The sequence below is a fragment of the Apodemus sylvaticus genome, chromosome 4 (genome assembly GCF_947179515.1).
Source record: "Apodemus sylvaticus chromosome 4, mApoSyl1.1, whole genome shotgun sequence".
NCBI classification, from domain to species: domain Eukaryota; kingdom Metazoa; phylum Chordata; class Mammalia; order Rodentia; family Muridae; genus Apodemus; species Apodemus sylvaticus.
The window spans coordinates 115110148-115135293 of NC_067475.1; the positions used below are offsets into that span (position 1 = coordinate 115110148).

Consider the following 25146-nt stretch of genomic DNA (forward strand, 5'->3'; position numbering starts at 1 on the left):
CCTAGCTGAGTGTAGAGGGCATCTGTAACTTCTCATAAATATGAAATTGTTCACATACACAAAAGATTTGTGGAGAGAGGCTGAGGGATGACTAGAAAAGGCTTCTCAAGGGTTTTGACAAAGATCAGCTCTGTGCATACACCCAGAGGAAATCCCTTAGGGTCAGAGAAATCTGTGAAAATGAGAAAAAAATGAGCAAGAAATCAGAGGCAGGATACTCCAGGGACTTAGAAATGTCACAAGATCAATGCAGTGATACTCTCTTAGCTGCGATGTCCAGTATTTAATAAAAGTGAGCAGACATACAATGAAATAGAGATGTGTAAATCATATACGAGGGAAGCAACAAAATATCTGTGCCTAGAACAAAAGATGTCAAAGCAGCTATCAAATATGATCCAAGGACTAAAGGAAATCATGTCAAATAAATTAAAGGAAGGTCTAATGATGAGGGTTCTACCAAGAAATTACTACACAGCTATGTTAGTGATCAGTTTCATATGTGTTGATATGGCTAAGATAGATGACAAACCAGATAGCAAAAATTAGCATCAATCCTGGTGTTTCTTTTGGAGGAGATTATCGCTGGGAACAGGACAGTGAAGGGGGTCTCCCTCCCAGTGTAGGTAAGTATCATTCTTCCTGTGGAGGACTGTCAGCATGGAGAGGCAGAGAAGGCCTTGCTCTTTCTTGCTTTCTCCTTCCTCAGACACCAGGCCTTTTGTCTAAGACCAGAAGTCTACCTTCTTTCCTAGACTGTGCAGGTGGTAGGTCATAGGGCTTCTCACTCCTTGGACTAAGTCTTTCCGTATTCACAGATCCCTATGCATTGCTTGTCTGGGGTTTCTGAACACACACACACACACACACACACACACACACACACACACGCACACGCACACGCACACGCACACGCACACGCACACGCACAGACAACCAAAGTAGCCATTTGTTCAGAAAGAACCTAGTAGAAATTTGGTTATTGAAAAAAACCATATGGGGCTAGAGAAATGGTTCAGTGGTTAAGAGCATGTGTTGCTCTAGCAGAGGACCTGGGTTTGGTTCCTAGCACCTACATGGCAGCTTAAAACTGTTTATAAATCCAGTTCCTGGGGACCCAATGTCCTCTTATGGCCTCTGCCAGCACCAGACAGGCATATACAGTGCATATGTGTGTGTGTATGTGTGTATGCATATATATGCAAAACACACATATACATACATATATAATACATACAGGCAGAGCACACATAAAGACAAATCATTATTTTAAAGTACAAAACTCTGAGGAGCTGGGACATGATTCATTGGTTATGCTTCACCTAGTATACATGAGACCCTTTATTTGATTTCTAGCACCATATTCTGATGTATCTATACATACATATGCACAGAGACAACAAATGAATTGTTTACTTTAAAAGTTAAATAATATATATTAGTTGGGAGAATGAATCATCAAAGTTGGATAGAAATCAACAGAAGTAATAGAATCTGAGGAAAAGCAAGGCCAAGAGGATGGAGAGGAGGAGGAAGTGGAGGAGGCAAAAGAAGAGGAGGAAGAGGAGGAGGAGGAAGAAGGGGAGGATGAGAAAGAAGAGGAAGGAGAGAAGGAGGAGGGAGAAGAGGAGATGGAAAAGGAAGAGGAAAGGAAAGAGGAAAAGAGGAGGGAGAAGAGGAGGAAAAGGAGGAGGAGGAAGAGGAGGAGGAGGAGGAGGAGGAGGAGGAGGAGGAGGAGGAGGAGGAGGAGGAGGAGGAGGAGGAAAATGAACAACTTCACAAAAATGTGCTTCACTGTTAAATGCCAACACAGCAATGGTGGCGATACCAAGAGAGAAGAAAAGGAAGGAGAATGGGAGGGTAAGGCCCTCCAAGGAGAGGAAAGCTCAGACTCTCTCCTAGGGAGGCTGGTGGTGCTACAGCTCCCTCCATCCTGCCCTGCCTCCTGCCACAAGTGGCTTCCCTACCCCAGCACACAATCTTCTTTGCTCTTCGCACTTGCTGCATTTGCCTTTGGGTATCCCCTCTCCTCTCGCATCCAACCAGTGCCTATCTATCCACTTTTATTACTGAGAGAGAGGTTTTCCAGGAAATACTGATATATGTTATCAACAATGTGGTACCTTATGCTGTGATTTCACTTAGTTATGAAAAGCACAGTGTCTGAACAGTTGTGTCTAATGGAGTTAAAGGTGGGCTGTAAGGGCGTTTTTCAAGCCTCCTTCCCAAACAGAATTCAGCTTTAGGTCTTGGCAACTTCTTTCTTATGGTTCCTAAAATCACATTCTAAGATCCTTGGCCTACTTCTCTGTGTGTGTGCTCCTGCTCATGTGCATAATTAAAAACAAACCAAAACAAAGCCTTGACAAGCATTTGATTCAATGACTGCTTTTTCTTTAACAAGAACAAAGATAAAGTGAGCACCGCTCTACACAGCTTTCCTCAGAGTCACAAAAGAAGGGCTGCTTCCTCTTCCTCAGACACCAGACAAGCATCTGTGGTCATAGCTGGACTTATAGACATGGCTGGCTGCACACCAGGACTTGGGTAGAGAGCTCTTGCTTGTAGTGTGGTGTGTCTGCTCACATAGCATGGTTGGTTGCATCTCTGTAGTGTAGTGTGTCTGCCCATATAGCATGGCTGGTTGACTCTTGTTACTTCAAAAGAGGATGCTAGAGAAGAGGAAAAGAGAGGGAGAAGGAGGGGGATAGTGCTGATGGGAAGGGGAGGGGAGAGGAGAAGAGGGAGGGGAGTGAGTATAGAATGTGTCAAAAGGCAGAGGAGGGTCAGGCCTGGCATTAGCCATCTTTGCTCTGAGCTTAGAAACAACGAGGACTTCTAAGCTGTGCCAAATGTGGTTTGTCCACATTCGAGAACACTATCAGTGTAACCACAGTGGGAGCGTCTTGTGTGCATTGTTGTTGGACAGTGTGAAGGGTTTCTCTTCCAATTTCTTGTACATCCTATTCTGCAGCTCTTCCTGTGATCAGGGCCCCTCCTCTAGCCCTTGACTGGACAGTTAGGTTTAAATCTAGGGTGTATATACATGGGAGATATAATTTAAAAGAAAGATGATACAGAAAGAGATACAGTCCTTCATTAAGTAACAACAGTATGAGATGTCTAGACTTTCAGTACCTGTGACAGCACAGGTCCAGAACACTTCCTAAAATGGTCTCCATGGAAGCGGAGCACACCAGGAGCACAACAGCAGGGATAACTAAGTCATTAGGGTTGGGTCATAGCTCAGCATAATAGCACAGGTCTATTCCCGAGGCTCTGAATTCAGTTCTCTGTACTGATCCTTCCCCCCCTTTCCAAGAAAGGGGGAGTCTTTTAGAAACCTTTTCACAACAGAACACTAGAACCTTAGGATGTTAAATCATTGAATAAGAATACTATCATTCAATGAACATTCAGTATGTGCCACATATTGTGTTTGAGGGAGTCCTTTGGGTAAGAGCTGTCACTTCCTAACGGATGAGGACAAGTTCCCAGGTAGCAGCCCTTGTCCAGGCAGCAATGGGACTCTACCCTAAGCCTGTTTTTCACTGACAGATGCAGTTAGTACTCACTCGGTGGCTTTAAACGCCAAGCTAAAATAGAGTTTCGACTAGAACAAGAGCAGAAGAGTGATTTCACTTTAAAAGAAGCCAGACAAGCCAAATGACAGAACCAGAAGAGGTCAAAGCTATCTTGTAGAGTTCACTGGGTGGTCCAGTAGGGTCAAAGAGGAATAGTCTGTAGAAATGGCGTGCAGAGCCAGCCCTAACCTGCTGCCACATCCCAGAGCCCAAGGGAAAAACCAGACCAGACATATTTGTATTTGCAGCCCCTGCTGGGCATGCAGGAAGCAGATAAGACACTTGGTTTTATATTATTTTTTGCCTTTGTGACCCAAACCATCCAGTAAAATCATTTTGTTCTAGATCTCCTGGCTTTGCATTCCCCGAGGAAATCCAAATGGAGACTGGATTGTGTCAGGAATTCCAGTCACTGGCTTTGGCCCTCAGCCCTACAGTGCTGGTCATCCCCCCCTCCCCCTGGGTATATGCTCAGTCATCTCCATCGTGTTCAACTCTGAGAGGCTTGGCTTATGTCTGGTCCATATTTTATCATCATCTTTGCAAGAATCAGCTACTTGGGATGAACACATCTCTTGTCATTCCTTCTTGCCATAGCTGTATTGCAAGGCTGGGGGAAAATGCTTAACTACTGAAACATTCTGACTTGTATTAACTACTGACACATTCTGACTTGTATTATTTTGTGTTCATCACTTACCTGCCAGTCTCACTGTAAAGGACATTTAATTCTTTAGTTTGCAGGTAAAATTTTGGAAATTTTCAATTTCCCTTTTCTTTGCAATTGTATTGTATGGAAGCAGAATTCATTTGAATTCCCAAGGACTCTGAGCAGCTTCACCCAATTTGCTCTCAAAAGTTCTGTTCCTCTGAGAATCCTTAATTTTCCTAAGAATATGGGATTCAGGAGAAAACCTGAGTCAAGAGGTCTGAACTGCTCCCCAAAAGCCTCCAGGGGATAACTGGTAAGGTGGATATCTGATGTGTGTGTGTGTGCATGTGTGCATGTACATGTGCTTGTGCATGTGAGTTTGTGTGTGCTCATTTCTGCTCCTAATGAATGCTCTTCTCAGCCTACATGACCTTCAAAAGGAAAACTAACCTTTTACATTTCCATATCATAGCTCCATACAAACGTTGTGAGCAACACCCACAAAATAGTATAATTTCCCAGAATTTCCAGCTGAGTTGTTGATGCTATTTATGGGGAGTTTCTGCCCCACTCTTTCTCAATTAGCTCCTGAATCAAAGACACAGAAACCTGGTAAAGCTGCTGGCTCTGTGCTGAGCAGGTTCTGAGCTATTCTAGCCCAGCTAGACTATCACTAACCAGGTGAATGCCCCATTACTTGCCAATTGAGTTTCACTGTTTCATGTGTGTCCTCAGTGTGAGCTTTCTTTGTCCACATGCTCATGGTCTATCCTACCTCATGGAGACTTCCTCCTCCTTCTCTCTTCTCCCTGTGATGCCTACCTGAGACTCCCTTCTCAGTCTCTGGTGCTCAGTCTCTGGGCCTTTCTCTCCTGCCTACTCACAGGCCCTAGCTTTTTACTAATTAACCAGGGACTATTGGGGGACATTCTTTACAGAACATTGGTTAATACAACACCCTTAGCATCAGGTAGCAGTCCGGACAGGGGCACGAAACTCAGCTTCAGAATACACAGTGCACAAGACCAACCCCAACATTGAGGAATGCTTCATTCTTTTTATTTGAAAATATATTTATAAGGAAAGCTATCTTGTAAATCTAAGACTTCCCAGAGAAGTTTTCAGGCAGAAAATTGTAGGGATATTTACACGTTAAATGCCTTAAAAGAACATGTCCCTTGAATTACTTACCCTGAAAAGCAAAAGCAGTCTCCTCTCAAAAGTTGTTCTCTGATCTCCATACATGTGTGGAATGTGCCCACGCATGGACACACACAAACACAAACACACACACGTGCACACACATGTGCACAGATGCACACACACTGTGTGGATAGAAATCATAAATGTGTTAATGAATACAGCTGAAAGGGGGATTCTGTACATTCCTTAAAGAAAGAAAAGAAATAACTATCTATTTATTTTTAAAGATGTAGTTTGTTTTTGTTTTATGTGTTTCTGTGTGTGCCTGACTGTATGTCATAGACATTCAGTGTCCTAGGAGGACAGAAGGAAGCACTGAATCACTTGGAGTTGGAGTTACAGATGGTTGTGAACCTCCACGGGGTTCTGGGAACTAAACAAGGCTTCTCTACATCAGGGTCCAGTGCTCTCAACCCCTTCGTGAGGTCCCCAACCTTAATTACCCACCTTCTGTTTGCTCCCTTGCAAATGACAGTTCATCACTAGTTAAATTATCTCTCCCATTGCCTCCGATACACTGCGAAGTGAAATTATAAGAGTCATGCAACCCTTGCAGTATAAGCAATTCTGTTTCTAGCCTTGGTTTGCTGCAAGAAACTGGGCAAAAACACTTAGCACTTTGTAGCATTTCCCACATGGAATCAATTTAAAGCATTATTTGCAACTTGGGTCTGTGGGCAATCTCCTCTTGTTGCTTTTGCAAAGCTCTTCCCATGCCACCTTGACCCCTGACTTCCGAAAAAGGGGGCAGAAGAAACCCTTTCTAGACATGGTATGCAGTTTTCTGGCTTCATTCTTGTCCTGATTTTTTTTTTTTTTTTTTTTTTTTTACTTTACTGAGGCTACTAGGAGCCATAAGCTAAGGGGTGGTGGTGGTGGTGGTGGTTAGAACTTAAGTTTCAAAAGGTATGAAGTATATTATATACCTTCTCTGTGTGTTTAATGTGACTAGCCAAGGTGTCATGTCATTTGCTAAAGGATAACATTTGAATGTCTGTCCCAGCTGATACAACTTGCAAGCTGTCTTGCAATAGGAAACAAAATGCATGCTTGTGACTGGAGTTCTTCAGATACAACACAGTCAATAATTCACTCAGGCATGTAGCAGATACTGAGACACAGATAGCACAAAACAGAAGAGACAAGACAGAGCCTTGTCCTTGTAATGACAAGACTCATGTATGGAAGTAGGCATTTGGCAATTTAGTCCTGTGACTCTGTTCACGAGAGGATCTATCTGTAAGCTAAATCATCTGAGGTGAGGAGTCAGGCATGTTTTCTTAAACACTGAGTCTTAGTTCAAAGACTGAGATGTGATATATTTCTTCAAGGGTCTTTAAGCTGTGACCTCAATCACTCCTGGAGTCCAGAAAGACCCAGAGAGTAGAGAAAGATGTTCCGTGGTGGGAAGGAGGAGGGTGAGCATGGGCAAAGGACAAAAGGTCACAGCAACTAAAGGAGGCATAAAAAGAGGATGGCAGAAAACGGAGATGTGTGCAGAAAACAGACATGTACAGAGCAGTCAGAAGAGATGGCTAAGTCACGGCTGATGATAACACTGACGACAGTCATGCTTCGCCAGCAGAGGATCGGGGGAAGTGAGCAGGCAGGAAGGTGAGTCTGGACCAGGGAGAGAAGAGATATAGCTTAAAAGAATATAAGATGTGATGTGTAAATACATGTAGCTATAGATACATGTGGGGGTTGCATATACAGCTACATGCAGATACAGGTCAATCTTTGTAATCTTTACTTTAGAGATGATAACTTCATGCTCAATATACGCTCATCACATGAAACTGCTCCAGAAGATGACTTTGAGTATCAACAATAAATCTTCCCTAGTTTGTTGACTGACATTAAAAAAAATAATGTCAGCTAGAGTGTTTTATTGGTAACATAAGTGACCTTCAAAATTAATGAATTGACGCCAGTCCATTATGCAGACACCTCTGGGACTGCGTGGACCGAGTTCTGAGAATCTGCTGAGCCAGAAGCCTCTCACCTCCAGGAGTGATATTCAGAGCTAGAGTCATCTGGTTTGCATTCTACTTCACAGAGGAGGTGAGTCCGGATGAGCTGAATGCTACTGCTTTTTATCATCCCAACCACAGTTTCCCCTCCCTCCTCTCCTCCCAGCCCCCCTCCAGGCCCTCTCCTCTATCACCTCCTCTCCCTTTGCTCCTCCTCTGTTTCTCTTCAGAAAAGATCAGGCCTCCCATGGATATCAACCAAGTGTCCTACAGAACATGAGGTTGCAGTGAGACTAGACACCTCCCTGGCTATTGCCTAGGCTGGACAAGGCAACCGAGCATGAGGAAGGGTTCCAAAAGCAGGCAACAGAGACAACCCCTGCTCCCATAGTTAGTCCCACAAGAAGAACAAGCTTCTAACTGTTAAACAGCTGTAACATATGTGCAGAGGGTCTAGGTCAACCCCACGCAGGCTCCCTGGCTGACAGTTCAGTCTCTGTGAGCCCTCATGAGCCTGGGTTAGTTGACTCTGTGGGTCTCTTGTGGCATCCTTGACCCCTCTTGTTCCTACAATCCCTCCTCCCCCTCCTCCTCAGGATTCCTTGAGTGCTGCCTAATGTTTGGCTGTGGGTCTCTTCATCTGTTTCTCTCAGTTGCTGGGTGAAGGAAGCCTCCCTCTCTGATGACAATTAAACTAGACCCCAATCTATGATTATAGAAGAATATTGTTAGGCATCATTTCACTGTCTTTTTTTAAAATTTCTACTCCCATTTGGTTCTATCCTAGGTTTCTAGGCTACCTAGCCTTTGGGCCAAAAGCTTTATAGCATTGCTTTCAGTCTGAGTGCTTTCCAAAGGCTCAAGCTTACAGAAAAGGGACTGACAGATGTTGTGCTTACTTGCAAATAAATGACCATGCACATAGCAGAGTCATGCTGAAGACTTCCTCTAGGTGTAACATCCCAGGCAGTGGTGCATTTATGAGTGGGATGCTTGTCACTTTTACCTTATCTAAACATCCTAGGGACAGGCAAAGGATCCAATAAGAACCTGAAGTTGAGATCGGTCCAGGTTCAAATCAGTCCTAAGTAACTGGATTAACATAGTATACATATATGAGAACAAGGGCAGTGCCAAGGACAACAGCTTTCTGGCATTACTAACTTCTTCCACAGAAGTATAACTGACAGACAAGAAACTCGAGACACTGGTTTAGGCAAAAGACTGGGTTTGGGCAAAGATGTGTGTGTTTGTAAAGTCTAGATGCTACATTTGTGCTGTGGGAGGCTTTGGCAAATGATGTCATCAAAACCATGAATGCTGTGAGGTTGCCTAGGTAACCAATGATGTAGAAACACTGAGATTTAAGTACTCAGTGCTGGAGCACGCAATTCAATGGTGGATTTGATGTTATTTTAGTATTTATGTAGATTTCACATGCTTTGAAAGTCTGACAGCAAAGTTCCTTTTGAGGTAAGCTCCCTTCGTTGGAGACTTTGGTGTGCAAACAGAGGTGGCAAGTCTCTGAGGTGTGTGTGCTTCAGGGGAAACCCTGAGTGATGGAGTCAAAGGGCCACTGTGCATGAGGTAAGAGTAATGCTGCTTGCTATTCAAAGTAAAGGAGAGGACAGAGTAGTTAGCTCAGTTACAGTGAGGGGCAGGGACGGGTCTGAGGCTGTTCATTTTGCTTATTCAGGGTGCTGCGTGGAACAGAAGAGGTGGAGGCGGCTGCTGAAAACATCTCCCCCAAGAATTTACATAAAATTGCAGGTTGGCTTTGAACTCAATTTGTGTTTGTTGTTCATTGATGTTGAGGGATACACATAATTATCACGTGATCCTATTGTGTCACTTTAGAATAATAAGAATATATTTGCTTTTATTAGTACAATTTATTTTGACAGTTTCACACATGTATATAATGCATTCCATGACTCCAGCTCCTCTGCCTTCTTTTATTTCCCTCCCACCTTTGTCAACCCTTGTCTCCTCCCTATAAGTCTCCTCTCCATATTCATGTTTGTTTTATTTTTGGCCATGGAGTTTAACCAAAGTAGTCCCTAGAGTCATGGATATAGAACCACTGGAGGCGGGTATGCTCACCAATGGGCACACAACTGAAGTCAGTGACTCCCTTCCCCTACAGCCATGATCACCCAATAGTTCTGAAGAGAGAGGGGGTCATGAGTGCCTCCCCCATTTGTGACTAACTGTGGTCCAGTCTTGTGCAAGCCCAGTGAAGGCAGTGGCTGTGACTTCATGATTCCGATGGCCATGGGACGCCCAGGGACAGTGTTGTGTAGCCTGACTCCCTGTCATCTGTCCCTTATGTTCCTTCCGCCCTCTCTTCTATACTGCTCCTGTGTCTTAGTGGGCATTGTGTGGTCCTGGTTCCTGCTGAGCATTCAGTTATCATTCATTCTCAGAACCTCGAGCACTGCACTCACTCCTGTTTACTGCAAAGAGAAACGTCAGTAATGAAGGCTACAAGCAGCTTTTATCTGTGGATATAAACATAATTATTTAATATCAATCACCCAGTACCCCCAGAGCTCCCAGAGACTAAACTACCAACCAAAGAGTACACATGGAGGGACCCATGGCTCCAGGTGCACATGTAGCAGAGGATGGCCTTGTTGGACATCAAAGGGAGGAGAGGCCTTTGGCTCTGAGAAGACTCGATGCCCCAGTATAGAGGAATGCCAGGACGGGGAAGCAGGAGTGGGTGGATTGGTGACCAGGGGGAGGAGGAATGGTTAGGGGGTTTTGGGGGGGGGGGAAGGAACCAGGAAAAGGGACATTTGAAATGTAAATAAAGAATATATCTAATATTTTTTTTTTAAAAAAAACCAGTTGGGCACCATGTCTAATTAGCAAAACCACAGTAGAAAGCTCCATCCCCACCCACAGGTCTATAATTGTGGTTCCACCAGAACGATACAGTAAGACTCTATTGCTCTATACCACACACACACTTGGTTGCAGGGCATAAAGAAATAAAGCTGGAACTGACCAGGAAGCTTCCTCCCTGCTGATCAATGTACACAGTGCTGAAAGGCACTGTGTAGGTTACTAAGGGAGGAAAGACATTAATAGTCTTACGCGTCTATGAACTATGGGTACCGCAACGGTGACAGGCTAGGCATGACGTGCCAATGTGAACAATGAGGTTTGGATCAGGTTTATTATAGTATCCGTTATGAATTTCCTCCCATGGAGTAGAGCACAAATCCAATTAGAGAGCAGTTGGTTACCCCTGCAACAGTTGTACCACGATTGCATACAAGGCTCCATCTTGCCTAGTGTGTCATTATTGTAGTTCTCAAAGTTTACAGAGGCATAGATTGGCTCTGCCTTTCCTCTCCTCGGCACCAGCATCTTTTGTCATTGTGTGTGCTGAGCACTCTACCACAGGAGGAAGGAACCTTCCAGGTCATTTCCAGCTTCATTTCTTATGTCCTACAAGCAAGGGTGTGGTTTCTTCAGCAAGAGTCCTACTGCATGCTTCTGGTGGGCAATCACAAGCAGTAATCCTAGCCTGTGCTGTTTTGGGGGCCTCTAGGAACTTTCTGGCTAACAACCCACAGAGAGGTTATTTACTACTCCTTGACCTGATGCTTGGAGCCATGCCTTTGCTACTATTAGTTAAAATAGGTTAAAGAATCAATAAAATAATGACAACAGTAAAAATTAACATGTGCATGTGCTTACCGTGTGCTAACTATCACAAACAGTTCTCTGTGGGTTGTTTTCTATTTCTGTTTTTTCAAACTTTATTAGGAAAATAAGGTTAGAGCCTGGATTGGTGGCTCAGGCTTGTAATTCCAGGTAAGAAAGAGGTTGAGGCAGAATTGCCAGTTCGAGGCCATCCTAGACAACTTTGTGAGACTCTGTTTTAGAATTTTTATTTACTTATTTATTATTATTATTGTTGTTGTTGTTTGAGATAGGGTTTAGAATTTTTATTTTAAATGTAAAGGTTGGTGGTAGAGTGCACGCCTAGTATATACAAGGCCTTAGATTCAATTCTTCAGTACTAGGGGGAAAACAGGACAGGATAGGAAGGAAGGAAGGAGAGAGGGAGGGAAAGGGGAAAGGAAAGAAGGAGAAAGGAAATAAATGAAGGAAGGAAAGAAGGAAAGAAGGAAAGAAGAAAGGAAGGAGAGAGGGAGGGGAAAGAAAGAAGGAGGGAGGGAGGGAGAGGAAAGGAAGGAAAAAGAAAGGGAGGGATGGAAGGAAGGGATTCAGAATCTATAGATGAAGGAACTACGATTAAGAAACACATCCAACCTTGCAGAGCTGGTAAGCAAGGCAGTGAAGACTGAAATTCAACAGTTCTGCCTCCGAAGCCCTCCCTGGTATCAGTGAGCTCATGACCGATTCCCAGCCCTGACACACCCCACTACTCTCCTTATTTTGGCATTGGTCTCAATCCTGTGTTTGTTAGTAGAGCAGCTTGGACACTAATGGCTTAATAACTGGCCTCAAGCAAATTCTAAATCCAGATAAATACAGGACAACAATCTGTTACAAAAGTCCTTCCCTGCAAAACTTATTTCTACACATACTACAAGATAAAGATGTATTATATTATAAATACTGTTATTATTCATCATTTTTATTATTGACATTCTTGCCTAATATATTCCCTTTTAAGATCTTGTTTTATTTTGTGAATTAGTATTTTACTTTGTATGTGTGTGTGTGTGTGTTTGTGTGTGTGTGTGTGTGTGTGTGTGTGTGTGTGTGTGTGTGTGTGTGTATGTGTATGCCATGAGCATGAAGTGGCCCATGGAGGCCAGAATAAGGCTTTGGATCTCTTGGAGCTGGATGGAGGTAGATAGAGGTGGTTGTGAGGTGGAAGGAGGTAGAGGTGGTTGTGAGGTGGAAGGAGGTAGAGGTGGTTGTGAGGTGGAAGGAGGTAGAGGTGCTTGTGAGGTGGATGGAGGTAGAGGTGGTTGTGAGGTAGAAGGAGTAGAGGTGGTTGTGAGGTGGATGGAGGTAGAGGTGGTTGTGAGGTGGAAGGAGGTAGAGGTGGTTGTGAGGTGGATGGAGGTAGAGGTGGTTGTGGGGTGGATGGAGGTAGAGGTAGTTGTGAGGTGGATGGAGGTAGAGGTGGTTGTGAGGTGGAAGGAGGTAGAGGTGGTTGTGAGGTGGAAGGAGGTAGAGGTGGTTGTGAGGTGGAAGGAGGTAGAGGTGGTTGTGAGGTGGATGGAGGTAGAGGTGGTTGTGAGGTGGATGGAGGTAGAGGTGGTTGTGAGGTGGGTGGAGGTAGAGGTGGTTGTGAGGTGGATGGAGGTAGAGGTGGTTGTGAGGTGGAAGGAGGTAGAGGTGGTTGTGAGGTTGAAGGAGGTAGAGGTGTTGTGACATGGATGGAGGTAGAGGTGGTTGTGAGGTGGATGGAGGTAGAGGTTGTTGTGAGGTGGATGGAGGTAGAGGTGGTTGTGAGGTGGATGGAGGTAGAGGTGGTTGTGAGGTGGAAGGAGGTAGAGGTGGTTGTGAGGTGGATGGAAGTAGAGGTGTTGTGACGTGGATGGAAGTAGAGGTGGTTGTGAGGTGGATGGAGGTAGAGGTGGTTGTGACGTGGATGGAGGTAGAGGTGGTTGTGAGGTGGATGGAGGTAGAGGTGGTTGTGAGGTGGATGGAGGTAGAGGTGGTTGTGAGGTACTATGTAGATGCTGGGAACCAAACCTGGGTCCTCTGCAAGAACAATGCTCTTGAAAGATTCTTTTTCAGCTGTCTCTTAGTGCTCTCTCTCTCCTCTCCCTCCATATCGATTTCTGTGCTAATTCTGTTGTTATTCTTTAATGGACAGTAATCTCATCACTGTCCCACCCCTTTCCTAAAACTCTTCTGATGTGATAAACCAACTACAACCTAGTTCCCCCTACACTCTCTCTCTCTAATGACTTCTTGAGTGTTTCCACCTCTTAAGATCTTCTCCCCTGGCCCTGGTGTGTATGATCAGACCTTCTTCTGCAGTCCTGACTGGTCCTTCAGCAAAGATGCCTGCTGCCTTTGCGAGTGATGCTGTTCCTTAAAGTTCCTTCTGCGTTCATTTCTCATTTTCTCCAGGCACAGGAATCAAGCATGTCTCCCCAGCTTCAGGCCTTGGTCCTCACCTGTTCCCGGGCCCCTGTACCTGCTCCTCGCAGGCACCACATCAAGTGCTTGAGTTCCTGCTCCCTCCTCTCTTGCTTCTCCCCCTCTCCCTGAGCCCCAGCAATCTACTGAGGACACACAGGCTGTTCAGTCCGCTTCACCCTCTACTTCAAACTCTTCTGCTGCTCCAGGATCAGGTTTACATTTTATTTCCCGTAGCACGGATCACAGAGTTCTTCCAATCCTCCTTCCTCCCCCTCTCCTGCCACACCTAATGCACCATCATGGCAGGCATTAATTCTTAATAGTTCTTAATTCTTGAAACTCTAAGCAGCCCCCACCTCTCTCTCTCATTAGGGTTCAACTAACACACGATAACCAATGGTGTGCAAATTCCATGAGAACAAATTCATGGACTTTAACAGGCATTTGCACCTCTAAACAATATACATGGGGTGTGTCTGCCATCCTAGGGTGGTTCCTGTGTCCTTAGGACTGGATAGCCTGTCCTCACTCCCATAGAGGGTAATAACAATTGTCATCTTTTTGTGTCTGCTTATTTTGTTTTTATTTGTGTGTGTGTGTGTGTGTGTGTGTGTGTGCGTGTGTGTACATGCACATGTGCATACATACATGGCATTGCCTGCACAGTCCAGACGAGGGTGTCGGATCACATGGTGCTTCAGTTGTAGGCAATATGTACCAGAACTCCAGTCCTCTGCGTGAGTACTAAGTGCTCTTAACCACTAAACCATCTCACTGGCTCCTGTTTGTGCGTATCTTTTAGACAAAAGCTTATATAGCTCAGGTTGGTCTTGAACTTGCTATATAGCTGAGGTGAGCTTTGGATTCTTGTTCTCCTGAAACTACGTTCCGAGAGCTGACGTTACAGTTATCACTGTACTCAACTTACCACGGCCAGCATTCCTTATTGTTTCCAGAATATTTTATGATTTTATTGTTTTGTTTGTCTCATTTTTGAGAGGATCACACACCCCCGTGTGGGTAGTATTCACCTCCCTTACCCACTATTATTCCTGTTGACCCCTCCTCCTTCCCAGCTAGCCCCCTCTCGCCTTCCTGTTCATTTTGAATGTGTGACCCAGTGGGTTTAATTGAGGTTGCTTGAATGGCTGAGGGCAGCGGATTATTGACTGAGCGTCTCTCCCTCCCCAGCTACTATTGCAGTTTCTGTCATCATACGACTTGTGTGTCTGCTGTCCTGGGTTCCATCTTAATATCTGTGAGACTCAAACAGGTTATTCTACATTCTTATATAGTCATTTTGTGGCCATGGGCTTTTGTTTGTTTGTTTTTTGAGAGTACAAATACCCAGGACGGTGTGTGTTCCTATGCTTAGCATTATAGAAATGTACCTGTTGTCTTTTAGCTGTGAATTCACAGGCCCCTCAATATGCAGAATTGCCAGTAGTTTTACTCTCACCTAGGACGTGTTATGTGATTTCATTGTGGTACTCTGAGTCCATTTTCTTGTCATCTGATTTTGTTGAATATCTTTCAAATGTTTAGAAACAACTTACTCAACTTTTTGCTAATTTAAAATAGTTTTAAATATTCTACATATAAGGTTTTGTTGAACATGTAGCTTGCCCTAGTTTTGATTCACTCTCATTTTATATGTTGGTGTATGAAGATGAGAATAAGTACACACACACACACACACACACACAATCGTTTGTGTAGGAGAAAGTGAGCAAAACTGGGGATTGAACTTTCAGGTGGTGTGTGCTAAATTTTGGAGTGCAAGTGTATGCATGTCAGGTGAGCAAAGTACTACTGAGCTAACAGCTTGTTAAATTCTTTTTTGTCAGGTTTATTTTATTACTGTTATTGTGCATGTGAGTGAGGGCATGTGTACATGTGTGTAGAGGCCTGAGGGCAACTTTCACGAGTTGATTCTGTCTCACTGCTTCTAGGGATCAAACTTAAATTTCCACACGTTTGTGTGACAACCACTTTATCTGCTGGGCCATCGACTAGTGTATAAAAGGTAAATGCAGGGGAAAAAAAGCCAAAATGACTGCTTTATTGGGAGGACGGCATTTATTGTGAATAGAGGAGGAAATATTCAGAGGCATCTAGAAGAGCAGAGAGAAAAAGAGACAGACTGGACATGGCCAGGCTAGAGGTGTGGGTATGGAGAGGTCATACAGTTTATAAGGAGGATATATAGCTAGGGGGTGGGGAAAGGCCAGGAGGCAGTGTGGACTTTGAAATGTATAACACTAATTCAGGTTAAGTTGATAAATGTGTGTGTGCTGCAGAAAATAGTTCCGTGCATATATAGTATGAATTTCAATTTCTAATCATGATGTATATGTAGTTTAAAAACTGAATGGATTTTTTTTTCTGAAAATCAAGCCAAGCTAACGGTTATTTAGAGAGGACCATTTTATTAGAGTTTAAGAGAAAAACCTTGGGGCTGCACGCTGTAAATCTTGGCAGCTTCCTGGAGGAGGAGAATGGAGGAGAGACAGAGGAAACCATGCCAGCATGGAGGCTAGCCACATGGTAGACCAGCATCCCCATGGTGGACCAGAATCCTCGTGGTGGACCAGCATCCCTGTGGCAGATCAGCATCCACATGGCGAACCAGCAATCCCATGGTGGACCAGCATCCCCGTGGTGGACCAGCAACTCCATGGCGGACCAGCATCCCCGTGGTGGACCAGCATCCCCGCGGTGGACCAGCATCGCTGTGTCAGACCAGCATCCCCGTGGCGGACCAGCATCCCCGTGGCGGACCAGCATCCCCGTGGCGGACCAGCATCCCCGTGGCGGACCAGCATCCCCGTGGCGGACCAGCATCCCCGTGGCGGACCAGCATCCCCGTGGCGGACCAGCATCCCCGTGGCGGACCAGCATCCCTGTGGCGGACCAGCATCCCCGTGGCAGACCAGCATCCCCATGATGGACCAGCATCCCCGTGGTGACGGTAGCTTATTAAGGATCTGCCGCAATAACTTATGCTTAATTCAGAAGGCAACCATTATCTGGTATGCAACTTTTGCTCCTAAAAGAGCTGGTTCTATTAGGGATACACTGATAGCTGGAAAATTTTCCCTTGAATCAAAGCTTACTGTTGGGAGTCGGAGTAGGAGACAAGTGCTGCTCAAGTGGCCAAGAGCCTTGGGTTAGAGTAGGGTGGACAGGCCCAGCACTGGAGTTCAGAAGACGCCCAACGTCCCTTGGACAGAGGGAAGGCAGCATGAGGCATTCTGCTTGTGATGGTCCATCTCGAAGTCTGAGGTCATGTTGGAACCCTGCCTGTATTCCAAAATTTATATATAACAGACCTGAAATTCTTCTGAGAATCTGTCATGACTACACTACAAATGAGCTAAGGTAGCAAAGAATCTAGCTAAAAGTAGACACCTTTCAGGCACTCTGCTTATAAGGCTTGGTGGGATAATTAGTGAAGGAACTAATGTGAGACCTATTGAGGAAAAAAAATCAGATTAACAGAGTCACCCACCATAGTGGACAGGCTTTTACTTAAGAGAGTAGGCAAACCTGGTAAATGAATTAAAACTCGGCCACTCAGTGAGCTATTGATCAAAGAGAATTTATTCACAGAGCTTTTCAAATACAAACAAAATAGTACTTTTTTTTCCCTTTACAAAATGAGTATTGAAATAAACATGGTATATAGCACAGTAGAATAGTGGACAAAAGAAAACAAGATCCAATAACTGGAGAAAGAGCTCTCTTCACTCTCAGATCTGCAACTGAATTCTCACCTATAGTAGACAAAAGCTGTCCTGTTCTTCGTAAGGTTATTACAGCAGACGCTAGTCAGATCACTACTGTGTGTCTTTGAATAACATTGAAATATGAAGGCCTTCCTCTAAAGATCTGCATAAACATTAATGATATACGCTGTAGGCATGAAGAGTTTATGTAGGATATCAAAAATACTGATAGAGTGGCATACTGGTCCATGGACTAGGCTTAATGTGTGCTTAGTGATGATGCTGCCCTGATGTATATTTTTTTAAAAAAGGAAACAGGAACAATGGTACACCGCTGACCCCTTGTGCAGTGGTGTGATGGCATGTGCGTGTGATGTATGCCAACGGCATGTGCATAAGACCTGTGCATATGGCGTGTGTGTGTGTATGTGTGTGTGTGTGTATGTGTGAGAGAGAGAGACATGTGACTATGACCTATGCATATGTGTGCACGTGCTCATGTGCTATCAGGCTCAGTCCTCATCTACAGGGAATGTCTGCAGGGTACTCGTCCTGCTTCCTAAGACAATACTGTTTCTACTAGCCCTTTTGACTCCCCTAGTCCTCATCTTTTTTGAAGGAGAACAAAAATGAGATCCTCATTTGCATATATATATTTGCTGCGTATGTGATATACATTAACAATACTCTGTGGAATAGAAACACCAATGCCCTGCAATGTTTTTAGCCTTTGGTCCATTTTCCTCCACCGTCCCATATCCTCCATGCTTTTGACAATGTCCCCACCACCCTCCCTTCCTATAGAGTGTTCCAGGTTCAACCGAATTTCATTACATTAACACTGTTCTGGGTTCACAACCACTATTCCACCTTCGTGGAAGTCACTGGATGCTTCGGGCCCTTCGGTCTCCGGCGGTCTGTCCTCTCCTCAGCCTGCTCCTCGTGGCCTCAGTAGGGGTAGTGCTTTTGCTTCTTGCCCGAGAAGCAGGCCAGCCATGTACACAACAGCATGGCAGCGGCAGCGCCCGCCCCGGTGCAGTAGTAGGCCCAGCCGATTTCGCACTTGCCTAAGGACAGAGCAAGGAGAGAAACGCAGACAAGGGTGAGGAGGGCTCTGAGGAGGGATGCTTATCTTCCAGTGTGTGCACTCTGAAATACCCGCTAACAGCACAGTGTCCTCACTTGTAGAAAATGCTACCGTGACAAAGAAGGATGGAGGGATGGTGTGTGCGTCTCCACAGGCCCCTAGCTCGGTGCCTCGTGCCAGCTAGGGCTAAAGACTGGTTATCCCCTTCCACCCAAGACTGCAGCAAAAAAGGAATAGCAACTGCAAGGACAGGGTCAGTGATGGTATCTGTTCTCAGTTGGACACCTTAACCCAGGCTTGTGTGCATATTAAGGTATAACAGGGTGACATTTAAGTTATAGGAGGAGTCTTCCTGAGGAAGAGGCCCATTTGAAGGACCACACTGAAGTGGGCACTGTGACACATGTGCAATGTGTTAAATGACCTGCACTCTGTGACCTAAACTGGGAATCAAGACTCCCCAGATTGTCCTGGGGTGGAAACCCACTTTTCAGTTCAATGTCTATTTAAATGAGAACACTGAGGCCAGGGCCCAAACGTGCTCTCCTTGCCCAGAGTAGTAATGGTGCACTTGAAACTCTCCAAGATTAGATTTCTTTACTATATGCCGGTTGGGTTGATTCTTGTCACACAGTACTGGGACGTGTGGTGTAGCTGACAAGGAGCCTGAAAACTGGTTACCCTTAAAGGGCCTTCAAGCTCATGTAATTATTCAGAAATGGAGGCAGGATTCAAACCAGCATAAGAACAAAAAGCCTTTAATCCTAAATAGCCTACCCAGTTTGGTGGAGTGGGTCTCCATGCTTGTGAACTTCAGCGAGAGCATCCCTTGTTTGTGAAACAGACTGAGTATACGGTCCAGACTGTCTTTCTACCCCACAGCCTTTCTACCCCAGTCTCCATGGCGCTGGGCTTAGAGGCATGAGTCACCATGGGTAGCCATCTTGTTTTGTAGTGACATAGAAGTTGTTCGTGTGTATGTACAGTGCATGAGCCCTGACCTCTTCCATTGGTCAGTGTCCGTTCTGTTCTTAGTTCTTACTCCCATTTAGATTCTTCCTTTACTTTCTGGAGGTTTTGGGGGAATGGGGAGCCATGGTGGGGATGGATCCCAGGGCATGCTGGGTAAGTACCTGCACCTGACCCTTCTATTCTCCAATTGTATCATCTTACAATAGCAGGCAGTTTCCTCTTTTTTATTCTTGCCTATGTAATGCGTTAGACACTTAGATCTAACAGGGATTGAACATACCAACCTCAGAGAAAATCGTATCTCTTTTTTGCCCTGTTCATTTATATAAAATAATAATAATAATAATAATAATAATAATAATAATAATCCACTACCAAAAATACAAATACTGTTAGATCTATCAGGCCACCCAACTGCCTTAAGGCACGAGGCAGAGTATATTATCAGACACATTCTCAGGAAAGCACAGCTGGCCTGGGTAGTTACTTGAGGATGTGCGTGTGGCCGTAGGTTACATCTACATTTACAGTCGGGTGTCTAACTTGCCCAGCTGTGTGAGGTCCAGCCTCGTCTTAGCACTGTGGGCAGAGGTATAGTAGAGAACAAAAGCAAACATCTCTCTCTCTAGACCGGAAGTTTTCAAGAAGTGGGGGCGATCTTTGCATACCTTGGTTCCCTCCCATAGTACTTGACCCAACCCAGGCACTCAGTCAATGCCTGCTGAAGGAGAAACCAAAGTAAAGGAAAAACAGAAAGGAGGGAAGCAGGCAGGCAGCCAGGCAGCCAGGCTCCAGAAAAGTCTGAGATTTTATTTTAAGAGTAACTCTAGTTCTGTCTTGGCACTGAACTTTAAAAGGAAAATTTCCAACCCAAGCATGCATTCCTGCCTCCCACAGGATAAAATATTCAGAAGGATCAAATCTCCAGCTTGGGGCAGGTCCCAAGGCACGGTGGCCTTCCTTCACACTGGCCAACTGGGGGAGTTATTTTTCAAGGGTGACAGAACCCCTGCTTCATGCACACATTTACTGACAACCTCAGGCTGTGAGTCTTGAGAGCCATCACCACTGTGAATGATTCGTTAGCCGTATTAAATAAATCTAGGAGGGAGAATTAACAGGCAACTAAGGGTAGCCAGTGGTTTAGAACCTTTCAAAGAGTCAGCACAATGTGTGGTCTCCCTGCTCCACACAGGGTGCATAATGTGGAAGGCAATCCATCGCTCATTATTAACAGATATTGACCTATGCACAGTCCTATGACCCAATGCAGAAGGCAGAGTATATTAATTACCGGACACATTCTCAGGAATGCATAGCTGGCCTAGTTACTTGAGGATGTGCGTATAGCCTTAGGTTACACCTATTAAGGATGATGAAGGAGCTACCAAAGGGCCGATTATCACAGAGCCAAGGTGAGGGGGTGGGTATCACTCTAATTGCTTCCTGCAGGAGTCAGTAAGTTTCAACGCTAGAGGCTGGTAGGAGCTGCAGCTGATGACATTGTGCGCCACTGTCCTCTGACGCCCTTTGCTGGCTCTGGGCACCAACATCTGTTTGTATTTGACCTCTAACAACTTACACTGCACCCCCTATACACACACACACACACACACACACACAGGGGTCCATGAGAGACTAGAGACAACTTTTCTCCACTTTGATAGCTGTGCTTGCCTCTGAAATGGCTACAGTCTATGGAGGACGCAGAACCGGCTATCAAGGTCAACACTGGTGGCTTCTTAGCCCTACAGGGACATATTCTACAGTATGAGGAATCTTCCAGAGCACCTGAGAGTACTGGCTGCTTACATTCCTTACATCAAACTGCACCCCTGCTCGATGTTTAGTCCTTCACCACCTTTGATGGGTTCCTGCCTTCTCCATGGTCCATTCCATGTGTGTGTTCACATGTGTGGGTACTTGCATATGCATGTGCACACAGGAGCCAGAGGCCAACCTTGGTTGCTATTTTTCAGGAGGAGCCGTCTACCTTGTTTATTGAGGCTCGATGGCCCGTTGCTCACTGAGGAGGTAGGGCAGGCTAGTAGGCAAGCCACGGGGGTCTGCATGGGGCTCCCAGGGCAGGCCCTTCACGTGGTTTCTGATCCTCGTGCGTGCACTGTGAGCAGTACTGACTTAGTCCTCTTCCAAGCCTTCCTTGACTGTTCACCTGAAGGTCTGCTCTGATGAACTAGATGCAAGCCAGCAGTGGGGATGATTTTATCAGAGGGCCTGGGACGTGTTTTCATTGCCAAAGGCTTAACAACCCCACTCATCATGCACCTCACACAAGCTTTGCAAGTTCTGAAAGGTTAGGAGAGAGGAGAGGAAGAGGTGGGTGGGTGTGGGGGCAAATGTAGTATCTGCCTCACACCAGCCCTGCCCCCTGGGAGGTTACCACCCTCCTGGAGCAAATCCCATTCTTTGTTTTGGCCCCAAGTACTGTGACTTACCCCCACCCCCCACCCCCAGTTTATCAAAACACACAGTCAACCCAGGAGACCAGGTGAATGAAAGCTGGGTGGAGACTAAATACAGGGTCTCAAAATGTTTTAGGGTATAAGAAAATATGTCCCCTGACTAAGGGTATAAGCCATACAAGCTTTGTGATTAAAGTTCAGCCACTGGTTAACAGCCGGTATGAGAAACTAAGACGTCATATGCTTTAAAAGAAAACTTTCCCATTCGTTCAGGCACAAAGAACTCCATTTACTCACCCATAAAATAAATAACCATTGCCTCAAAGGTGGCTTAATACCTTTAATTAATTGTTATTAATTAAAAACATTGGCAGCCCATCAAAGTAGCCCCAAATACACACATATGTGCACACACACGCAGGCATGCAAACACATGCACACATTTGTGAATACTATATGGACACATGACTACACATGAGTACATGAGTGTATATGTTCTTATATACATTTTTAAAATGCTAACTGGTCGACCCCTGATTCATTTTTAAAAAAGATGTGTGAGTGCGTGTGTGTGTGTGTGTGTGTGTGCACGCACGCACGCTTATGTGTGTGTGTTTTGTGCCTCAAAAGTATACAAAAGTATACATCGGTATGCACATATACATATATACATACATATACCCATGTACCCACATTCATACACATACACATGCAAACATACACCTCCCTTTGGAGGAGCTAGAAACAGTTCAGACCACCCTGAGGTGTCAAGATTTAGGCCAACCTGAGGAGATTAAGTCACTAGTTTCCCCAGTAGACCTTAATTCTTGATTGTTTCTCATGCTTACAAACTAGATATAGGAGGAGTTTTCGTTTTGTTTTATTTTGGTTTTGTTTGTTTTTGCTATTTGTTGAGCCTAGCTTAACTGTCATCTGAGAGGCTCCATTCAGCATCTGACCAAAACAGATGCAGAGACCCATAGCCAAACATTAGATGGAGTTCTGGAAGTCTTGTGGAAGTGTTAGGGGAAGGACTGAGGAACCTGGAAGGGATCGGACTCCACAGGAAGACCAACAGAGTCAACTAACTAACGGTGGACCATTGGGAGTTTCTCAGAGACTGAACCACCAACCAATGAGCATACAAGGGCTAGCTAGACCTAGGCTCCCTGCATGTATGTAACAGATGTGCATCTTGGTCTTCACACAGGAGCCACAACAAATGGAGGGGGGAACCTTACCCTGATTCTGTTGCCTGCCTGTGGATCCTGTTCCCCTAACTGGGCTGACTTGTCTGGCCTCAGTAGGAGAGGAGGTTCCTAGTGTGTATTGATACCCAGGGTAGACCTCCCCCTTCTCAGAGGTGAAGGGGAGGATGGGATGGATGGAAAAGCTATGTGAGTCAGGGGACTGAGAGGGCAGTTCCATGATCAAGATATAAAGTGAATATGTGAGTGAATATATTAATGGGAAAAGGAGGAGTTTTTTTTTTGTTTTTTTGTTTTTGTTTTTGTTTATGTTTTTCATGTTTTGTTGCTGTTGTCTGCTCATAAAGAGAAGAAAGTAAAGTTTCACTATCTAAAACTGTGAGGGATTAGATCTGCTGGTCATACACTTGACAATAAAGTCCAGACTTCTTCAAAGGTAAAGGCAAGTAAAAAAAATCTACTCTGGCCATGGTTTTACACTGAAAACCTAACACAGTTATTATCACCGTGGGTTTCACAGTTGCAGAAGAAAAATGTCTTTTGGGGATACATTAGGCCATTAGCAAAGAGGAGGTCTTTAAATTCCTATGTTTTAAATAGCAGGATATGCCAAAGTTGTAATGGAACCAAATTAAACCAGGAAATAGGGGCCATTCTCTCTTGGCCTCCCCCCACCACCACCACTTGTCAGGGCAGTAACCGCTTGTTATTATAATGCAAACAGAAAGCATTTTACCAGAGGGCAAGTTTGGTCTGTGATCTTTCAGGAAATTAGAGAAGCAAAGCTGTTTAAACTTTCCCTTTTTGCTCTCCATGATGCCCGCCACACACAGGACTCCCAGCCTGCCTGCTTGGCAAATTGCTGCTTTCAACAATGGGGAATACCATTCTTGACAGATAAAATAGAGGTTAATGGGACAGAAAGCAGCACACCACAGCAAGCTGCCAAGTCCACAGACAAAGGCTCGCTGGCAGAGGTCCAGGAAAGCGCCAGTGCGGGGACAGGGTGAGGCAAGGTGTGGCTGGCTTTTGAGGGTGACTCAATTTAGTCTTATTTGTTCAGCTTTTGGAAGGAATAAGAGAGAGGGGAGCTAAAAAGATGCTAGAGCAGAGCCAGCTCATGGAGTTCTGATCTTCGACCCTGTAACCTAACCTCGTCCTTTTCATGAATTAGCTCAGTTCATGTTTCAGACTCTGGATGAGATCGCATTGGCTGGGTTCTTTCTGTATTCTGGTGCTTGGTACAATGCCTGGGATCCCCAAAGGCAAATCGATACACATTTGTGCCAGGAGTGGCCATCACACACTGTGCCACAGAAATGCAACACTTATAATATTGTATGTATACAATATTATGAATATATAATAGCTGTTAGAGGAAGCCCACAAGCCAGGGGCTAAATAGGGAGGGGCACTTCATTTTCTTCTCTTTATCTAAGATTCTTTTAGGAAATAACAGATGCAAATCCATTTGTACTTTCTCAACATGATTCTCACTTCTCAGATGAAGATCTCTAGTTCCCTGCTAGATACTTGCTCCATATCTCCAGCAAGTGTCATACTTGGCCGTGAACTTGGGTTAAATTGATTGTCTCACTTTCTCTTTGTGCCAGATACTGTATGAGGAAGGTCCAGGCTGATTCTCCTCTTCTTGTGAGGTGCACTTGTTTTGTTGGAACTTACATGCTAGAGGGAAAAAGTCACATTTCCCCTTACCCTTTGATTTTCTCCAGTCTTTGTAGAAGATTCCCCTCATGTCCACTTTGAATGTGTCCAGCTATTAAGGATCTGCATTTGAGGATTTAGCACCCGATCACCAGCCACTTAACCACAGTGGGCCCTCTCTTGGCAACCCAACAGTAGGGAAGTCCTGCACTAGCTTTTCTTGCAAAGACATGAGCAAATATCTCCCCCCTCCCATCCCAAGTAGAACACCAATGACATCTCACCCAAGTCTGGTTTGGGGAACCAACAAGGTTTATCAGGTTTATTCACAGGAGCACGGTTACAGTTGATGGACAGCAGCAATGTGAATAATTCCCCAAAAGTCCCACCAGAGCCAAGGTTGATCCAAGGTTGGCCTCCTAAAAGCTGCGTGCGCTGCACCTGGTGTGATTTATAAAATGGTGTAATGCAGTGGGAGGGAGCTTCTCTGCACGCCCATGCCCAGGCACGCCCCTCCCCCCAAGCAATCAAGCCATTGGCAGACCTAATATAAAGAAAATGTAT

The 25146-nt window shown here is 45.0% G+C and overlaps 1 protein-coding gene across 1 annotated transcript in view; it reads right to left on the reverse strand.

Moving 5' to 3' along the window:
- Positions 1–17084: 17084 nt before the first annotated feature.
- Positions 17085–25146, reverse strand: part of Lhfpl6 (LHFPL tetraspan subfamily member 6) — a 203014-nt gene continuing 194952 nt past the window's right edge. The window contains exon 4 of the mRNA XM_052180532.1: positions 17085–18294. Coding sequence (XP_052036492.1) covers positions 18176–18294 — 119 coding nt within the window. The 3' untranslated portion in view covers positions 17085–18175. The remainder of the gene's footprint in view (positions 18295–25146) is intronic.